This window comes from Perca flavescens, chromosome 11 (assembly GCF_004354835.1).
Source record: "Perca flavescens isolate YP-PL-M2 chromosome 11, PFLA_1.0, whole genome shotgun sequence".
In the NCBI taxonomy this organism is placed as follows: Eukaryota; Metazoa; Chordata; class Actinopteri; order Perciformes; family Percidae; genus Perca; species Perca flavescens.
Window position 1 is genome coordinate 22,959,625 of NC_041341.1, and position 21,501 is coordinate 22,981,125.

At 41.3% G+C, this 21,501-nt stretch overlaps 1 protein-coding gene across 3 annotated transcripts in view; it reads right to left on the minus strand.

Moving 5' to 3' along the window:
- Window positions 1-5,724: 5,724 nt before the first annotated feature.
- Window positions 5,725-21,501, minus strand: part of LOC114564598 (protein FAM126B) — a 45,154-nt gene continuing 29,377 nt past the window's right edge. For 2 of the 3 annotated variants that reach the window (XM_028592027.1, XM_028592026.1), the window contains exons 6-13: window positions 18,858-18,938; window positions 16,059-16,174; window positions 14,062-14,157; window positions 13,164-13,280; window positions 11,145-11,232; window positions 10,790-10,946; window positions 9,910-10,086; window positions 5,725-6,430 (exon numbers count right to left, since the gene is read on the minus strand). In XM_028592027.1, the coding sequence (XP_028447828.1) occupies window positions 5,757-6,430; window positions 9,910-10,086; window positions 10,790-10,946; window positions 11,145-11,232; window positions 13,164-13,280; window positions 14,062-14,157; window positions 16,059-16,174; window positions 18,858-18,938 (1,506 nt within the window). In that variant the 3' untranslated portion in view covers window positions 5,725-5,756. The remainder of the gene's footprint in view (window positions 6,431-9,909; window positions 10,087-10,789; window positions 10,947-11,144; window positions 11,233-13,163; window positions 13,281-14,061; window positions 14,158-16,058; window positions 16,175-18,857; window positions 18,939-21,501) is intronic. The other variant, XM_028592028.1, reaches the window with a different exon arrangement.

Consider the following 21,501-nt stretch of genomic DNA (forward strand, 5'->3'; position numbering starts at 1 on the left):
TTTGATTTGATTTATGATATTAACAAGTGATTATGATCACTTGCTACACTTACTGCTATATGTTATTGTATAGCCATGTAAGTATACGCAGTAATGCAAAGGCAAAGCGCAGTATAGCCTATAAAACTACCAAATTTTGCCTGACTGTCAAAAAACTAAATGTTTAATATTCACCTCCCGTTGATCTATCTAATTGTACCCTTTGTTGTTAAATTTAATTGGATGCTTATATTTGGTGTAAGAAAAACACAAAAAGCTGTTTTTCTCAGTTTGGCGTTTTTGCTGATACTGCTCTTTGGCTTTATCCCAGCAAACATTTGGACGTTTAATGACCGTTGAAAAGACGTCCGTCCGAGACGTCCCGTCATGGTTGAAAAATAGTTCCAAAATGAAAGTTGAACCGACGTCTTTGACGTCACATGGCCGTGAATTCCACGTCTTTTCTGGCCGTGAATTCCACGTCTTTTCTGCACGTCCCTGGACGTCAGAATTAGTCTTCTTCTGGATGTTTATAAGGTGTGTTTCTGCATAAATGTAGGCTATACATAAGCCTGCATATAAAATAATCATACACCCATTGTGTTAAATCGTTTATACATATAAACTTGACAAAGGTTCTAAAAAGGTCCAAAATCGGTCCAGTCATACCTGAACGTCTATAACACGTTATAGATCAAACAACACTTTACTTATACATTTAAGTAGGCTACTTATTAATATAATTAACTGCATCTGAATATAGGGTTAAGGTTTGTTGCATGTAATTATGCATAATTTATAGTTATTACAGTAACTACATGTAAAATAAAGTGTTATCTTATTTTCATTTTAGTAGTTCATTACAAATGATCATAAAGATAACGGGATGAACTAAAAAGCCACAAAATTCCAAATCACATTTATTTATTTTACGGTTTATACAATACAGATTCACCCGGGAAACAGAAAAAACGTGTTCATTACAAAACAAATTCAGTTTTAGCTCAATTCCGTTAATTTAGTTCAGTTCAATAACACTGTCACAAATATCTCCCTTTGTGTAGCATCTTTTTGCAACATCATTTACACCAGGAAAGTTATTTGTTATAACCCCACACTCTTCCTGGAGCATGTTTCAAGTGTTCCACCATAGCCGCATCAATTTCTGATTCAGTTGAATTTGGGCTCCACCTCTTCACAGCATCTGAGGGAAGAGAATATTACAATAATAATAATAATAATAATAATAATAATAATAAACTAAACAAACGGTAGGAAAAAAATTACATTGAATTATTTTAAAAATGTTTTTATGGTCCTATAACTAAATTCAAAAAATAAATGAAATGAAACAAGATTTTGCACCCGTTTCATGAATGAAAAGTTAGAAAAAGCTACATCAAAAAAAAACAAAAACAATGTGGGCATCATTTCTTTCGGTTCATTCATTTCTATTTCACAAAACCTGTTAGTTAAAAATGTTTGACTAAAACAGGCATTTCAATTGCATATTTTATTACTAGGGTTGCAATTTATAATTGTCATTATCAATTAATATGTTGATTATTCGCCTGATTACTTGGTCTGAAATGTTATGGTTTATTATCGCAGTAGACAACAAAGCAAATTCTCATATTTCAGAGGCTTGAACCAGACAATGATTTTTGCTTGAAAAATGATCCGTAAATTGGTGATAAATTATTACAAAAAAAAATAAACATGGTTTTAGATCAACATTTATTGCATCATCAGCGGCTATAAGAAGCCATTTTTCAGGAGACTTATCAAAGTAGAATCAAGAAGAAATCTAAGGTTAGAAAGGTTGAGAAAACATCGGCTTGTTTGTAAATACTGTCACCTAGTAAAACCGTAGTTTAATAAAACTAACTGTACTGTGGATATTTGTGAAATGATCTTAATAACAGAGCAGTTGTATGGTGATGAGTCACTGTGAGCTCTATCATATTGTACCCCTTGGACCTACAAAGCAGACAGACACTGATATATCCCTTACGGCACAATATTTATTCAACAATATACAGATTAATTTCTCTCTATATCTCAGGCTGATCTTCAGTTTGTTATATTTATCTTGCTTTCACCTTTGTACATTTTATATTTACAAGATTTAAAATTTTTCTCCATTTATATAACATCAATAGTACAGTGTTATCACATTGTCCAGCAGCTTTCCTCGGAGCATCTAGATTAGATTCATCATTGATAATCTGTCTATATCTCATATACCAGACGTCTTTGAGCCACAGAGCAGCAAACTGACAGAAGGGCCCGGCCTGCACCAAAAGTCCCAGTGCGGCGTTCTCTTTGTGAGTGCAGTCGGATGACAATCGGATGGTTTTCTTCACCCACATGAGAGAGGTCCTTCACTCTGAATCACTGAATGGGGAAGCTATTGAGCACTTGCAATTTAAAAAATCATCTTAAATGCATCTGCTTATCTCACCCGACACGGATCAATGAAAGCCGGTAACACCAAAAAAAAAAAAAAAAAAAAAAAAAAAAAAGGGGAAAAAATGTTGCATAGAATCAATTCTGACTTCAAGAACAGACATTTTGGTGCTGCAATTTTTTTTTTAATATATATTTTTTTTTTAATGTGGCTTTTTAATAAACTCCTGAGACCTTCCAGACCCCTTAATATTTTATTTTTGGTTTTGAAAATAAAAAAATAATAAACAGCTGTGCCCTTAGACTTTAACAAAAATAGCATTGTGTTGGATGTGACATCACATAGAAGTACTACTTTAAAGAGACTAAAACCCTGCATTGAGTGTATACACGTTTGCACATATATCATTTCAATAACTATCTTGAGGAAAGAGGTGGATGGATTAAAGTGCATTATACTGTATGAAAACAAAGCCCACAGTTATCACATGCAGGACAGGAAATGAACTTTGTCCACCAGCAACAGTACCAGACCAAGTACACATTGAACCTTTTTTTTTTTTATTAACCAGCTATATATAAAACTTTTTTGAAATGTAAGTGGACCTTATGTGGATTTCAGGGCTCATTATACTACCAAATTAAATAGCCATAGTCCAGTTGTATCAACAGTCACTGGCTGGTGTTCATTTCCCACCCTGAGAACATGCAAATCAGACACTGAGGAATATTTGTCTATCCGTTACTCTAAGTCAACCTACAGAACAAACATGGCTGCTGGTAAACGTTGGTCAGGGGCACTCATATTAATGACATGAACACATCACCAGTTATAAAAACAGCAAAAAAAGTGCCACTCAACTCACGGTAAATTACAGCAAATGGGAACACGGCTCGTGAGCCACACAGCACAGGGATGACAGCAGACAGACCAGGTGAGAGTGTGAACTGTAGCTGCCCTCCTCTCCTCTTCTTCTTACACAGTCCAGTCCAGGAGGAGCATGGGAGCCCAAAGAGCTGACAATCAAGGCTTTTTGGCCTGAAATGTTTAAGGCTAAAGCGCACACAGGACTCACTCAGGACCAGGAGCAGCAGCTGTGAAGGTTTCCAGCACAGCGGGAGCATGAGTGTGTGGGATTTTTCACTGCGGACTGAACTGACTTGTCTATATACATTAATCATTTCATCCTTATTTTAAATAAGCACTTGAGCAAGACATGGGAAATGCAATACAACAGCTGACATCTACGGTACACAGACGCATAATATATTGCTTTTACATGTGAACAGCAAATAGGGATGACAGTGAAAGTCCAGTGTGTCGCACACACCTGTGATGAGTGAAAAGAATATTCATGTCAAAATAGGTAGAGCTAAGGGCACGCAGAGCCATAAGTCCAAACATCCCTTTTTTCTTTGTCCCTTAACTTTGAAATAAGACCAGTCAACGGAACAAAATAGTCATTTTAACTTAAGACATCCAAGCAAAACATAGATTTCCTTAAGGAGAGGATGTGTATTGGCACATCTGGCAAAGACGAGGACGAGACTTGGGTTTGGCTCGCTGGCTGTTTCACGCATCTGAAACAGCAGTGCTTTGCAGGGCACTAAACATGCAGACAAGCACGCCATGTTCAAATCACTCAGCCTGGGCAGGGAGCACTACAGAAGGCTAGCTAGCACTGTGCAGGCAGATGCAGGCATTTAACAGCAGAGAAGATCCAACTCCATGCACATGAGAATAAAAAAATTGCACTTCAAAAATGACAAAAAAAGAAAAAGAAAAAAAGATCAGCAGGACATTTCTAGGGAATTCAAATAATCAAGTTAATCCTGACGTGGTTGTTTGATATATGACAGAAAACCTGAAGACAGTTGTGTTCTTGTTTTGCAGCTAGGTTTTGTGCATGGTGTGATTAAGCTGAAACGCAAGGCCGAGATATTCAGTCAAAACTCCTCACGTGAACACACAGATTTTACAGTGTCATTACAGTTGCAGTGTGAAACCAGTTTGGTCCCCACTATTTACTCCCCCAGTTTAAAACCTAACGGGGTCTTTAAATCCTGCGTGTGATTGGGAGACAGGCGTCTGAGTGGCAGGGTGAACACACAATGAGGTAGAACAAAATGTTTCATGGTCATCCAATCAGAGTGCAAAGCGCGAGACCATCGTCATGGTGACTGCTGAAAGCGCAGTGACTAATACGAGCCTCCAGAGGGCAGTATGTCACCAGCTCAGACATGACACCGCACACAAGCCAGAGCCTGACAAACACACTGACAACTGCGTTGGGATGGAAGGACCCATTCAATGGTCTGAACCATAATAACAATCCAATATAAAATACAGTCATTGCCTTTCAGCTTCAGACCCAAAGCTGCACTGTCAACAATGTTTTCATCCACTTCTTCCACAAGATTCAGCTTCAGATTTGAAGTCACAACCTCTTGTGCACCTCTTGTAGCTGCACAGTACGGATTTCTTTAGATTTGTCCAGTTAAAAGCTTGGGGCAAGACAAACCCGTACCACATTCCAGTTTGGTTTGACAACAATCTAAAAAGTCTGATTTTATAGATCAAATGAGACTATTATAATTACAGAATAAAAGGAAGATAATAACTCTTGGATCTGTCTGATTTCCGCCAAATAACTGTCAAACAAGTAAAGAACAAATGCTACCTTATTTGGGTTGTGATTTAATAAAAAAAAAAAAAAAAAACATTTATGCCTACTTAAAAAAAGAAGCAATTAACAAGGAAGATAATCAGCAAGAACGATTGCACGTGAGCCCGGGGAATGAAAAGGGAAGGAATGAAGACAAAGAGCAATAATCCCCACTCTTCTCTACATGAGCGACGGTGAGTGTTATTGCTGATTCACTGTCGACTGATTCAGTCAGGAACTCAAAAAATCTGAATATATATATATATATATATATATATATATATATATATATATATATATATATATAGTTTTCTTTTAACACTTCCTTCTTTTGAGGAGTTTGTGTGTGGAATGCTCAGCTTGGTTAGACGGGAGGATGCAGTGACATGCTGGACTGTAGTAACAGCAATGAGCAGTCATCACTTCCTACTTTTCTCTTGTTCCATTTTCAGTAAGGCTAAACCCACCAGCAACGACTGCAGGTCACGATTGTAATGGAAGTTAAAAGGGTGGAGACACAACTATTTAGCACACACACGCACACCAACACATACAGTATAGGTAGACAAACATTTTCATAATAGGGTTGTAAAGAGTCGCAGAGAAAAACTGCATGAGGATGAGTGTTATGAACAGGTGTTTTGTGTGTGTGTGTGTGTGTGTGTGTGTGTGTGTGTGTGTGTCCCATGCCCTGCACTGTAGTCAGACCTGTGATATGATCTGCATGTTGAAGCTGGGGGAGCGGGACTGCTTGGTGAGAGGAGCTCCAGGAGACAGGAGGTCCTGGGCGTCCTCTGGCCTGATGAGGTGCTCCTCCTTCAGGCTAATGGTGGAGTAGCGGCGGGAGCCGCCTGCTGGAAGCCCTCCTTCCTTGTCAGAGCCCCCTGCCGCCTTCTCTCGCTCATCATCGCCTCCATTCAGGTTGAAATTCATGCAGTCAAAGGACTTGCTGGAGGAGGTGCTGCCAGTCCGCACCAGCATGGGCCCCACAGGGAAGCTCAGGTGCTTCTTTATGGGGCTCAGCTGGATGGCATCCAGTGTGATGCTGGCTGGAGGCGATTGGTGCCTCTGGTGTTGCCTCCTCACAACAGCCTGGTGATCCGCTAACAAATCTGCCTTTTTCTCTGCTTCCCGCTCCCGCTCCCTCTCCCTCTCCCGTTCCTTCTCCCGCTCTCTCTCTTTGTCCCGAGACAGCCGGGCCGTGATGGCTTTCTTGATGCTGCTGCTGCTGCTGTTCAGGCTGCCGCCCCGCGGCCCCACACTGCCGCCTGGCTTGGTGCCGCTGGGCTGGCTGCTGTTAGACGCCCCGGAGGAGAAACCCTCGTCTGGGTCGTTGACATTGAAGGAATCTTCCCCGCCGCTCATACCATCAGCATCTGAACACGAACAGACACGAACAGACAGAACGAAAGCATGATAGACAAACAGAAAAGTAAGCAAGGTCAGACAACGAAGATAATATTGACAAAAGTAAGTAAACGTTTAAGTTCAACTTTTAACCCTAATGCCCTAAGTCTTGTGGCGCATATTCATTTTTTATTTTTATTTTTTTAAAGAGAAGAAAATCTTGACACAGCACTTTCAAAATACTAATAAATCTAATCTAATAAAACTATTAATAGTAAAGTGCCAAAATTCAGAATCTAGACAAATATAATCCAGAGAAATAGAAAGGTTTATAGCGGCTGATTCTTGTTAACAGTGATGTAAGGCCTGTGACAAACTGATTAATCTGAGCAATAACAAAGTTATATAACGTTAGAGTTAGAAATTATATAGAACAAATTAGCAGACTAAATGAAAAGCCTTCTAGCACACTCAACAAACCATGCTGCTTCTCTAGCTAACTCATTACGCACCAAAGGTTCAACTCAATACGCTGCACAATGACGTTGGACTTTGCTCAAACTTGCTGTTTGTTTTGGAAAAGTTTGAATTCAATAACCTGCCAGATAAGAGAGCAGAGCTTGTCTAGCAAAATATGTCATAATAATCCATATATATTAGACAATTGTTATCAGGTGATAATTTGATGCAACGGGCACAACATTGACATGAAGATATCTAAACAATTAAATTTTAAAGATTTAATAATCCATCTATGAACTCCTTTGAAAGCTGAAAGGGAAAAAGATAATACATTGAGTTAGAAAAAAAAAAGCATGTTATTGACATACAGTATGCAGGGTAAAGCCTGTTAAACACAAGAGACAGAGGATCAGCTCTCTGTCTTCGTCATGCATCGTTGGGACAAGCAAAATTTGACGACAGGGAACCACAGGCAGCACCAGAAAAGAATGAAGAAATTGAGAAGAAAAGGTCTGGACTGACATGCAAATATAACATGAGGAGAAGACGCATGCTCTCCTGCCCCATCCCTCGTTTCTCTTGCAGCAGTAACCCAGCTGTCAGATGGTCGAGCCAAGACGCGAGCCTGCCACTCTGTGGAGAGCACCGAGGCGGGTCCATACACCAGATCAGATCAATAGTACTCCAGTTAGAGCTGACAGTCCACAAGGCTAAATGGGCCAGTCTGCAAGCCATTACAAGTCAGTCCAATCTCAGATGAAGAGCTGAAAGTTCTTCAAAACTTTGCAATTAAACGACCATAGCAGTGTTTTCCATGTTTTAGCCTTTTGACTACAATTTGCTTACGTTTGTTTGTGCAACACATTCATATGCTTGCTATTGTTTCCGGTCATTGCAACATAAATCAGTCTGCAGAGCCTAAAATGTACTTAAAACGGATAATCCACTACGGTAATGTTTCTTTGCCTTCATTTTTAATATGTTATTCTGTTGTGTGCAAATGCAACTGTGGAGCAGGGGCATGTGAAAAGGATAATGTAAGTTCTGTAATAACAAAAACAAGGAAGGAAGCGCTACTTGGATCTGGCAGTGATGTAACGCAAAGAAGGTGCTCCTGATGTAGGCAAACAATGTCCACATGTAGGGAAGTGGATTCCCCGAAAACTAGAAGCATGCAGCTTTGTTAAAATATTTAAGTTAAAAAGCATTTATTATCAGGGCTACATTATAAAAAAAAAAACATGACTTATATCCACTGTGTTGTTCTTTGTAATGTCTAGCATTAAAAACATGTTTGGCAGCCGAATTAACCAAATCTAAGATCCAAGCATCCTTAACAATTTTAAAACGGTCCCTTTTTTTCTCTCAATGGCAGAACAAAAAATAAAGCGATGGAATATTGACTATTAGAGTAGCTAGCTTGAGTCTGCATGTTTATTTTCACTGTGAAGCGAAAATGAATGGAAACCAATGACTTCCAAGAAGGAAGGGAAATCTATTCTATTTTCCCCAGGAGGGATTAATCAAGTACTGACAATCAAAATATGTATGCTATACCGTAGAAAATAGTTGTGACACAAAGTAAATGCAATTTGTAGTTAACGGGATTAAACCTGCAAAGCCATCCGTATGGTCGTTTCCAATATCACTGCAATGCAGCCCAAAACTAAAGGTCATGTGTTAAGATATTTCTTTCTGCAACAGAATGTCCAGTAAATATACACAGACACTGAGTGATCAATCGTCTTTTTAAATAATCACAGTTCTCTCCTAACTGGGTGGCAGATTTCTATCTTATGAAACAACTTTGGGGATTCTTTCACCACAGTTGCACCGAGTTAAATCAACGATCATGGAAAGAAGACAGGGTGGCACTCAGACGGTTAAACCGAGGAATGAGCTAATCTTCAGTCATGACAAAAGGATCTGAATGATGTTTCAAGATTTGGGGAAAAAAAAAAAAAAAGAAAATGTAGCAATCACACATGGAAATGGACACACATTCAACAAGACAAAATGGGCCATATAACTCCCTGGCAGTGAAGTAGCCTTTGCAATTCAAAGTATTGAGATTTGAAAACCTTGACAATATTCAATCTGCTCACTTGGCCTCGTCATTTGAAATGTTAGTGTTCCAGGGTTTCATGTTTTAGTGGAAAAATTCGAAGCTTGCCGTAGCGTGCGCATGCATGATGAAGGGCTGGTTCCCACTCACTGAGCTGAGGAAAAGAAATGTGGCCGGACACAAAATTAGCATACAATAAAGCTGCTGGACTAAGAAACAAAATGGAAGGCCTCTTCCTGCAGAATGGCGGCAGCACATGGTTTGCTGCTGGCCTGAGTGACCGAAAATTTGTGGCGCTGTCAAGCACCGCGAGGGGCACAACAGAAACAGGATGTCTGTTGCTCTGTGCCAGTTTTGTAAAAAAAAAAAAAATATATATATATATATATATATATAAAAAATATATATATATATATATATATATATATATATATATATATATATATATATATATATATATATATATATATATATATAATTTTCTGAACTACATTATTATTTTTAAAACTACCGAAAAAAAAAAAAAAAATCTATAATACCTTTTATCAGACATGGAGAGTTGAGAAAGCCCAGAGTAAAAGGTCAAGCTGCAGGCTGGGCACTGAACATGCTCAGTGAGTGACAAGGGCAGCAGTCTAAAGTACGTTGGAGACATGATGAGGAAAAAGAGAGGATATGACATGATGACAGGCCCATGCAAAATGGCCATTAGCCACACTTCCTTCAAACCCAGAATAGGCGACTCTTCCATTCTCGGATGAGACGAAAAATAGTGGTGGCGGCTGAGGGTCTTATAGACTGGATGAGTTAGTATACTCTGGGGAATTGAAGAGGCAGCCAAAATGGGAACAGCAGTGTTAACCCCCTGACGTTGAGGAGGAGTAGGAGGAGAGGGAGGAGGAGGGTTGAGGGGATACAGATCAAAAGGGGCACCTCCTCCTGAGACCCTCTCTGCTCTGAGTGTCCGCCCCTGTCCCATACCCTCAAATGTGATGGGGGGGATGATGCTGCTGCTGCTGCTGCTGCTGCGGTGGCTGTGAGGCCGCCCTTCGCTCTCCTCTTTGGCTGCGGGGTCCCAGGGAGTGTGGTGGTGCTGGGCGAGGCTAGGAGGATTGACGATGAGGCTCAAGTCTGCACCGGTTGAGTAGTCAAAACAATCTGGGAGTCAACAACACAGACGGGGAAACGTGTTTCTTTAGTGGCAGCGAGCGTCACCCGATTTGGGCCTCGTCATGGGCACACAATGTTATTTTAAAAAGGAGCTGCCCGATTTATCACCCATCTAGTGGCCAAAATGGAGTCAGTAGAATCTACAGGCACCATTTTGTCATGAGTTTCTCTTAAACCGCAAACCATACATTTAACTGGTGATAGAAAGCACTGCACACACTTGATAAGACAAGACAAGCAAAAACTGAGCAATAAGGAGCAGTGAGTGGCACAAGCACTGCGACACAGAGACTATATGACCACAATTACATACAATAACTGACATGAAACACCCTTTGGACGATGCTAATGGTGTGGCTGGTTTACAGAGAAACAGATTTCCTTCTCACTGTTAAGGTCAACCACCAGAAAAGTCATTCTCTCACCAAAAGGTTCCCTCTTGCGGTCTTTCACTGATCGGAAAAAAAAAAAAGTTTGTAAGTTTACAGCTTGAATCATAACTGAACACTGGGGCTTTTTCTTGCATATCAGAACTCCAACCAACCCTAGAGTGCTAAATAAATGACGAGGGCAATAAAAAAAAAAAAAAAAGCATTGTAATGGATCTACTGTGCTGTCACATCTACTGAGATCTCTCCTGATTCGCTTTGCTGTGTGCTTCAGCCATGAGCCAGGGCTGCTGCAGTCTTACCCTCTCTCTTCCAGCGGTGGCGTCGTATGGAGGCGGTGGTGATGGCGGAGATAGAAATGCGGCTAATGGTGGGTGTCACCTCCACCTGGAGCACCTTGCGCCCCTGCGGCTCATCGGGAGCCCTGTCTGGCAGCGAGTTCTTCATGGCGTTCCCCAGCTGGAGATGAGACATACACAGATGCAGATCGATAAGCAGTTCAATGATAAAACCAGGACGGTATTACAAGATTTGAAGCCTGATTATGACCCCGATTTGGCATCATCATCATTACTGATTTGAATTATCGTGCAGAGCCTGAGCTGACATGTGGAGAAACATGGATTCACTCCACAGACATGGTGCGGTTGCTCTTACCAAGAGAGGCTGGGAGTAAAGCTCCAGCTGGGCTCTGTACAGAATGTCCTCCAGGGCTTCCTGCCCCATCTCCCACTCCCCATTGTATCTACACATCACAAAACACAAATGCACGCACACCGGCATTTAACGTCATGTTGTGAGCTTATTTGAGAGAATAGGAGTGCCTGACAAGATACTTTGATGTCTGAGTCACATCCCTGTGAACTAGAATTAGTTATTTAGTAATGCCTGCAGCTTCAGTCAGTCTCACAAAGGTAAAGGGTTTTAAAAGGGAACACATACATCCCTTAATCAAATCACAAAAATGCACGCAGAAGAACTTCACCATGCATATTTGGCAATTATGAAAGAATAATTGAATCACTAATTTGTGTGAATTTAATGTGTTGAAATAATGTGCAAATAGTGTGAGGAAATGATGAATGTAGTGATGAAGTGTAGGTGTAGGGAAATCTTTGTGTTCATCAACTGGCTCTTTGCTAAAAGAGGATGAGGGATGTCTTTAGCTTTGCATGGGGTGATGTCACAACCCCGTAGAGGGATTAAAAGGAACAGCAACAAGAAATAAATACATTAAACATTAAAATAAAAAGAAAAGAATTAGAACTGCACGGCTGAGCTCTCTTTGATCTGGTCCTGCACATGAAATAATCACACAGCCAGGGAAAAATGTGTTGGGTTTCCTTTAAACTCAAGATGAAAAAGATAGAATGAATGGGCAGGTTAAAACAGACTCTCAGTCTGAGTCTCAGTCCGAATACATTTCAAACTTGTTAGAAGAAAAACTAAAATGTGTGTCTATTTGTTCCAATATCCCTGTGTGTCTCCCCCACTCTCTCTCTCTCTGTGGTATTACAGCATTGTAGCATTAGCAGACATATTAACCTAAATCCCAGAGTGTCCTCAACCAGTGCCAAGGTCCCTCTGCATGTGTGGAGCTGTGGATTCATGTTTATCTGCCCTTCATGTGTTGTTTTTTTCCAGCGGCATTGACTGCTCCAATCTCCTGATTGCTGTTGTGTACCCTCGTTGGGGCAGTGAGACAGAATGCATCCTCCTCCTCTGCCCCTTCTTCTTGCTACAGCATCCTCGACAGTGGTGATTCCAGTCACTATCTTATCAGGAGATGCACCTCCGAGGATCGTGGAGGAGCACTTAGCTTTGCAACGACTATCCTCCTAATAGGGCATGAAATCACCTGCTCCCACAATGCACTGCAGATATAATAATAAATTAAATATAAAAGTCTGTACAGTGGGAAGCTTCTGTCTTCATCAAATGCTGTTGGAGATGTTCTGCAGTATATCGCAGCAAAATAGAAGAGAGACTGCCCTCATTAGTGATGCCCCGCAGAGGCACAATAACAAATTGAGAAACACTGATATGTAGCTCACCAAGGATCTCATGTGCATGATGCTATCTGTTGAGGTGAGCAACAAACAAAGATTATCTTCCTACCAATTACCTGTTATGCAGTGTCCTCAATAATCTTCCAATAAAGATTGCTGATGTGAAAGGCCATGGATGAAAGCCACTTAAAGCAGCTACTATAATCATTTATATATTTTTTAATAACAATGTATCAAATGACAATTTGAAAAAGGTCGCTAGAATTATCACCTGTATCTGCAGCTCCCCTCGGCTTTACAGAGATTCATAGCAAGTTTCAGCTCATTGTTTAGCTGTCCCGCTGCTACTTTACAGTGTTGGTTTACTCTCACCGCTCCCATAGCGTCATTTTTGGCTGCAGCAGGCAGCCGCTTTCAGACTGTTTTTGTACAGTAGCTGTAGCTGTACCAAAACATCAGAAGGACACTGATAGTGCCTAGCTGGTGAACATAGTGGAAGATTTAGCAGCTGAAGAGAGAGATATTACCCGCAGGAGTTGTTAGACCAAAAACAGTGCTAATAAGAGAGAGAATATTGGTCACCAGGTGGCCACAAACACAACACCACACTCACTGCTGGATGTGTAAATGAGCAACTCATTATTGCAGCTATAAAAAAGGTACATACATGGCGTGATAAACTGCAGTCAGCATCTGCACCATGAACTCGGGGTCCAACAGCACACGGTTGCAAGGTTCCCTCCAAAGCTTCTGCTGCTGCCGGGGGAAGCCACATACGCACAGCCTAGGAGGAGGAGAGAACACAAATACAGTCACAAAAGTAAGGTGAGTAAAGTCATACTGCAAAAGGGAGGTAGCATAGATCAGATGAGAAGAACAACAAAATCAGTCACTTCCCCGGTAAACGACACAGAAAGTGCAAACATATCAAACAGTGAGCAAGGGGAGCAAATTTTTAACTACTTCACACTTGCAGAGGTCAGGCAAAGTTAGACGACGGGGTGTTCTACACATAGAGGCTAAATTCAAACAGTGAGCATTGTTCTCGTGAGCATTGTACTCGGAAATCTTCACAGTCACAGTTTGCCGTATGTCTAGACCGAGCTTGCTTCAGGCGTCGTCTGTCTGCTCACTCACAGTAGGGAAGTCCTCATATCCTGAACCGTCTGCGCACTGTGGTGGGACAATCACCGGCCGGCGGCTCCACTACAGAGCCTCATATTGTGAATTCCACATTGATTCTTTCTCCTAACTCCAGGGCATCTCAGTGTACCCCAGATGGACAGACTCAGACAGGCATCCAGCAGGGATGCTTTCATTTGGCCAATCACAGACAACTAAGCCCTAACAGAATGGTACTTATGGTAACAAATCCTCGTGCAACCATGACAGTCCGTATCGAGGTCATTGTATGGCTACATGGTAAAGGTGGTGATTTAATGCTAAATTCAGTAAAGCAAGTAATGGAGGAAACAGAGGAGAGGGTGGTCACTAACTGGGTACAAAAAGGCTGGTGGGTGATAAAAGACACACAGAAAGGCATGCTTTTCACATGTTTTCCTTACCGTGAGCTCATTCTGCATACTGACTGATAGGAAGATAGGGGCATGTACACCACGGCAGAGTTGTAGCAGAGCATGAGGAAACACAGCACTTCAAACCTGCAACCAGAAAACAATAAATCAAGTATCACAGTAATACAGACTCATTAGGTTCTATATAAGTTATTGCACAAACAAAATTATATCATATAAAAATTTGAAAACTGATAATCTGATTTCAGCTAAACCTAAACCCCAACTTGTCCATTTTTGTTTAACATTCTATCCACTAATTTCTGTGACACCTTTGCTGTAGACAATTATTTAGAGCTGCTCAAGCAATTTATGAACTCTGAACTGTAAAATGGTCCGTTAAGCAAACTGCTCGCCTAAACAGTTTTGTTCATTGTGAACTACTATACGTACTGTATGTAGATGCACAGCCTATTATACTGCACTAATCACCCTTAAACTCCACACACACACACACACACACACACACACACACACACACACACACACACACACACACACACACACACACACACACACACACACACACACACACACACACACACACACACACACACACACACACACACACACACACACACACACACACACACACACACACACACACACACACACACACACGTACAAATGCAGTGTGTGAGACTATAGCTTATTGGCACAATATTTGCCAATAAGGCAGTAATTAGTACTGGAATTGACATCAGAATTATATCAATATATGGGTATGATTCAACTGTTAATCAAAAGGGTACCTTTTTTAAAACTAAAGGCCATTTCTGTTTAAATGTAATGTGAATTACTAGCTCAGGTCTGATTTTCACTTGACGCAGCAGATTGCATGGAGCTGTCAAGGCGCCACCTGCTGTAGCATAACTACAATAACGGAGATGTTTAAAATTTTAAAGCCAAAGCCAAAATAAATATGACATTTGAGTTGAAGTGATTTGTGATCACCTCTTGACACCTTTGACGGACTGCAGATACTCGACAACAGTAACTTGTGTAGAGATCAGTTGGGACCGAAGCAGCGTTTGTATGGCATCGTAGATAACACTGGTATGGTGAAAGGGTAAATGATGGTATTGCAAAACAAAATCAGATATCTGTGAAAATATCAATATTGTGCATCTCTATTTGGTGTGTGTGTTGTGTGAGATGGAAGACAACAAGGAGGAGGACCTCAAGTGTAAGGGCCATAATTGACTCTGTGCGCAGGGGGAGGTAAATGGCCTGGTTGTATATCATTAGTCGGAGTGAGCTGGCACCTCTCAGGAGCTTCGGGCTTTCTTCTCATAAATGCCATCTCAGGCCCAGGCACACAAAATGGTTTCCAGATAAGCTATGAGGCATGGCCCTGCTGAAATCCATTCACCATATTTATGACGCTCTATGTTCATCACACTGAGGGCCACACTGCTCTGGACAATGCGCAGGATGACCAGTGTTATCTGTGCTGCTCTTACACATCTGAAGTATCAGAGACTATTAGGTTTCTGTCTCTGCGCATGGGTCACTGCAACATACAGCAGACCATTTTCTGGCAGGACTCCAGCATGCTTCATTACTATGCTAAGATTATCATTCATCCACAGCAACAGAGAAATTGGGAGAGCCAAAAAAGCTTTCAGGCCTGCTGAGTCTGGCCAGAGGAGGCCGATTTAGAGTCAAGGGTTCTGCTCTGATCATCTTAAAAGGTCTTCTTCATCTTATGGGGGTTGAGTTGAAAGAAACATAAAATATATAAATAAATACAAGAGAATGATGACAGTCTGGTGGTGTCACCTGTGTTCACTGAGGCTGAACGGCCTACAGCGCTGCCACTTCTCTGTATCCAAAATGCAACAAAAGGTTTCGCCCGCTGGTAAGTCATTCAGTCTGGTAGACTTGGCACAATGTCTCTAAACTGCTGCAATTTAATCGGTTCTGTGACGTTGCTGCGTCTCAGATTATTCCCTCTCTGTTAACAGCTGGTGGAGTCAAAGAGGTACCTGTTCTGAGCTGTGAAGGTCTCTCTCTGTGGGTGCAGGCCGCTGTACACCACTCTGATCAGGTCATGTTGACAGAGGGCCCCCTCTGTCAGTGCCATGGACCCCAGGCTAGAGGGCTACACACACAAAAGAAAAACAAAAGTTAATTAAACACTTGTCCACTATGGTGGATCTTACAACATGCAAGTAAATTGGCAGTGATGATGTTGCGATTGTAGCAGGGCGCACACAAGCTGCTGTGCCCTTCAGGCTGTTGACTGACAAACCGGGCTGTGCTCAGATGGAAAACTGCTGCGATAGTGGTCAGATTTTACAACTGGGCTTCTGCCAAACTCTCCCCTCTGACTGGATTAACTGACAGAACCTCATTTCTTTGTTATCGGTTTACAAATCTGGGATTTTTTTCTCCAATTTTAGTTGATGAATTGCTGACTGTAGAACTTCTCCACTAAAGAATATGTGTTGCAATTTCCCCTGTATCTGCTACAAAGTCCTTCATGCAACATTAGGCAAAGAAGTTCTGCTCTATCTTCTTCCAATTACTTAATCCACGTTTCTATTTGAGTCTCTCCACTTTCTTAAAAGGTGTCTGCACACAAAAACTGACAGGTCAGGGTTTCCTGCAGTGTTTTATAGTGGAAGTGAGCCACCTCATCTGACATGATAAAAGCTAATTCACTGAAATAAAACAACCTTTGGCAGGGAACATGTCAGGGTGCTATTTCACACATCACATGAGATACCTTTAATGAGTCAGGCACTCGTTTAGGCCGTCCATCTACTGACTAAACAGATCATGAGATGAGATCTCTGCGGCTTACTACCTCTGTTTTTTTTTTTTTAAATTGTAAAGCCTGCCACCTTTTGCTTCTGTAGATCTTTTTGATTTGTAATTATATTTTATAATTATTGGCAAAAGGTATATAGAGTATACTGTACTTGTACCTTTTATCACGTTCCTAGCAAATATGGTTGGTATGGCAATAAGCAAATCCATGTTAAATCTTCTCTTTCTTTCATTGGTAAAATAGAAAGAGGAAGTGGCTCAGGTAACGACTGAAAAAGTGATTTATGTCCAACTGAGAATATGTCACAAGGCCACTTTATTCGGATGGCGAGCAGAGCAAAAGTCACCCCGAAATTTAATTGATATTCTGTCCTAAGTATCTTTGGCGATCCTGAGCAGAGAAGCATGGGAGGATGGATTAAAAGAGAGACTGGAGTGTAAGCTAATGCTGGAGGCCTGTGACGTGTGGAGCCGTACTACAGCCTAGGAAGCTTGTTGTGATTCACGCACACACGAAACCCCCCCCCACCCCGCCTCCATGCTTTCTTCATTCTCACAGCATGGAGGGAAGAGCCTCTCAAGCTTGCAATTACAGCGATAAATCACCCTCAGCACACGCTGTAGTCTCATCAACACTCACTAACACTCACACACTAGCACCCACTGAGTGCCATCATACTTTATGAAAATATCCTGTACACATTTTGCTCTGCTTTGAGTAGCAGAAAAAAAAAGCTGGACAACAAGACACACTGCCTCAGTAAATGTTCCTAGGTCAGCATGTCCTGTTAAACAAACACCTTCCTAATGAATTCCAGCTCAACACAATAGTCAATACTGTGCCTTGTTTTAGCAGTCAGGTCAGAAAGTCGGGGGCGTTGCACAAACCAGGACAGAGTGAGTGACTAAAACTAAATAAAAGAGGACTGAAAAGCAAAGAACAGTTTGAGTATAAGTGCAAACTGTTATGGATTTATTCCTGGCTAGTCCTTGATGGCCAGCCCAAACTTTTTACGCTAGATGTTTTCAAAATTAGACTTGTGAAAAACACAGAAAAAGAAAAGTGGAGAGAGAGAGAGAGAGAGAGAGAGAGAGAGAGAGAGAGAGAGAGAGAGAGAGAGAGAGAGACTTCAGGTGTTAGAATGCTCAAAACAAAATGGCAACACTAAGACCACATCCAAACGTACCAAAACGATCTTTTTTCCCCGGTTTTCCCTGGCATTGTTTCAAGAATATATGCGTCCAAACGGATCCATTTGTAAATGACTCAACACGCTACTTCATATTCCAGGCCTATAGGTGGCGCTGTTTCTGCTACAGAAATTCACCAAAAATGGAGAAGAAGAGGCGGAGCATGCGCATAAAGCTTGCGCGCTGTATACAAACACAAGAAGAAAACGATGAAAATGGTGAGTGCAAGGAAACCAGAATCGTTTGTGAGGACAAATAGTGTATTGTTGTTGTGAGACGTCGTTGCGGGATAAGAGGTTGAGGGGTGTGGCGATGACATCATCGATACGCAAGTATGCGGCTTCGCAGTCCAAATGAAGCCGCAAGGGCGGCGTTATCGAATTTTTTCACCCTGGGACCAGGTTTAAAAAATGTGTGTGTGTTCAGGCATTGAGTCTACAGGATTTTTTAGACGATCGGCCAAAACACCTGCGTTTATACCAAAAAGCGTTTCCGTGTGGATTTCAGACACATACTGACACCTTAAAACACACAGATGGATAAGCCCCGGAGGTGAGGTTAATGAAAATTGACCTCTTGTAGCACCACTAAGGACGTGTCATCTTCCAAACAGCCACTTAAATAAGTCTATAATGATCCAATAGTCAGCGGGAAGGAGGCAAAGACAGAGAGAAAAAGACAGAAGCAGCACAAGAGGGGGAGAAAGATGAAAAAGGCAGGAATAGTGAAAGTAAATAGTAGAGTACACTGAGAAGAGAGGTATGAAAAAAAAAAAAAAAAACCTTGGAAATACTGATTGATAGTACAGACAGGAGCCCCACCTCATGATATATCGATGGCTTGGACAGAGATGGGATTGTGAAGGAGAGGAGCTTGCTGTTGCCGTCTTTGTCCACGATCTCCTGCAAAACCAAAGAGAGGGAGGAAGAGACCGAAAGGCTGTGTCATTTACAGTGAGAGTTCGGTAAACGTCTGATTTGCATTCAGATTTCTACCCGCATAACCCTAACCCAGTTTAGCCCTTCTCTGTGGACCGGGGAAAAGCATTTAGCAGGATACGGTTAACAAGTGCTGTACAGTGGTCCAGTGATCCACTGTCCCTCACGCTGTTGAGCTGGTGGAAGACCATCCTGCTGGTACGTGTTATTGACTGACATATTAAATGTCACTGCTAGCACCTTCACCACTCATTTCCAATTTCACACTGTGATACATAACACAAAGATGAATGCGTCCCTGAAAATGATGCCATTTCTAAAAGTTATGCCTGATTATGTCTGCCAGTCACAACCGCAGTCAAATCGATAATGAAGTAAATTCACAGAGATATTGAGTTGAGCATTCTTCATTTGGCAGAAAGCATTTGTTTTTTTGCTGTAAACCAATTATGTGCAGCTGAGGAGGATTCCAGTGATGTGTAAGAGTTATTAAAGCAATTGTTTTTTACTCCATGAGAGCGTAGTAGGCATTAACTGATTCAGGGACAGAAATAATCTTGTTTTCTTTAAATGTATCTTTGGTTTGATCTTTATAATCTATGGTAGATGTGGAAGGTTGGGGAGTTTAAGTTATATCATTAAATATTATTAATTAATCATTTCATATTAATGTTTAATATGTTTGTTCGTTTATGTGTGCGCCAACCACCAAGGCAAATCCCTTAAGTTTAACTTACTTTGGCAATAAACCCTTTTCTAAACATGGATTTTTAAATTTGTATTTAAATGAACACAAAGGAACAACAAAGGAACAACACCGCCACCAGTCCATCCATCCACCGGTCCAAGCATCCATAATCTAGGTTTTGGAACGTGGTACCAAAAAGGCTTTATCCCTTTTATCTCCCATTCTACTTGTCGGTTCAGGCCTTGTCCTGTCCGTCAATGGCTAGCAGTATATCTCGGAATATCTGATGGGACTGCTGAGAGCAAACCTGTTTATCAGAGCTCAATGACCATAAGAGAGAGGTCTATGAGTGTGCGAGCGTGTGTGCATGCGCGCGTGTGTGTGTGTGTGTGTGTGTGTGTGTGTGTGTGTGTGTGTGTGTGTGTGTGTGTGTGTGTGTGTGTGTGTGTGTGTGTGTGTGTGTGTGTGTGTGTGTGTGTGTGTAGACACAGAGGTATAAATTATGCATGGACATATCTTTTGTGCTGGCTGACATGGAGCTCTTTCTATTGATATTTCCAGCTCTTAACCCATTTCCCCAAGGGTGTTTCCTGGTGATGCTATCCATCCATCCATCCATCCATCCATCCATCCATCCATCCATCTCTTTAATGTCATCAAATAGGTTTCAAGGAAAAGTACAACATTCCTCTACAAATATATCTACCATATCGATCAGTAAAGCAATTATGATGTCCTGAAAGTAGGATATTGAGGCTGCTAATGAATAAATGTACAAGTGGATGAGTTCTGGACATAGTTAAGGCCTTCTCTTTCAACTGACAGCAATGTGGCAATGTAACAGCCACACCATTTATCGCATCATGCGTTTAAAGAGTTCAACTGAAGGAATTTGGAATCTAGTGCCATCCCTGCTGGCCATGACCATAATGATGGTTATAACAATGGTGTGATTCTCTGTCAGGGTCAGTTACAGGCAGGGTTCTTGCAGGTTTTAATAAGTCAAATTTAAGACCTTTTAAGAAATTTTAAGACGATAAAGATTTAAATATAAGACCTACACGGCGCATTACCAAAAAAATGGGTATTGCTTGTAACCAACAGCAGAAATCGCTGTGATCTAGCCAAGTCTCGTTAAAAGTACACTTTCCCATTTTCCACACGTAGGCCTAGTCGAACTTTAACAAACGGAGGAGACGCAGACGTATTTTGTGGGCAGGTATTGCATTTATCATGGGATTTGTAGTTTTATCACCGCGTACAAACCAACACCAATATCCCCCAGAAAGAACTACAACACACCAAACCCACGTTCTGAGGGCAGCGTTCTGCTGGTTTTGTTACAGAGCAAAGACTCTAGAGCTCCGCTTTGTAAACTACGACTCAATGCTTTTTCTTTCTGCGGCCAACGTTTCTGGAAATGAACAAGGGTAAAACCTTTTTTAGACCTGATTAAATAAAATTTAAGACATCGGATGAAAATCGGGCCATTTTTAAAAGACCTTAAATAAAAGTTCAGAATTTTAGACTTTTTAAGACCCCGCGGGAACGCTGTACAGGGCAACATCCCTTCAAGCTGTAGGGACGCAGAGTTTCTATAAAAGGACACTTCACCTAGATGTTCGTTGCAGTCACATCTGCACACACAATCCAGTTGATTGTGTGTGCAAGACAGTTGAAACAATATTAATTTCCTCATTTTTACTGATGCTTTTCTCGGTTTCATTTCAGCTCCTTCTCTGCAGCCACTTTGCGGTTGCTATTTTGCATTCTTCTTCGTAACCATAAAGATACTTTGAATTGGGGATGCAAAATGGCTCACACGTTTATCTCACAGCT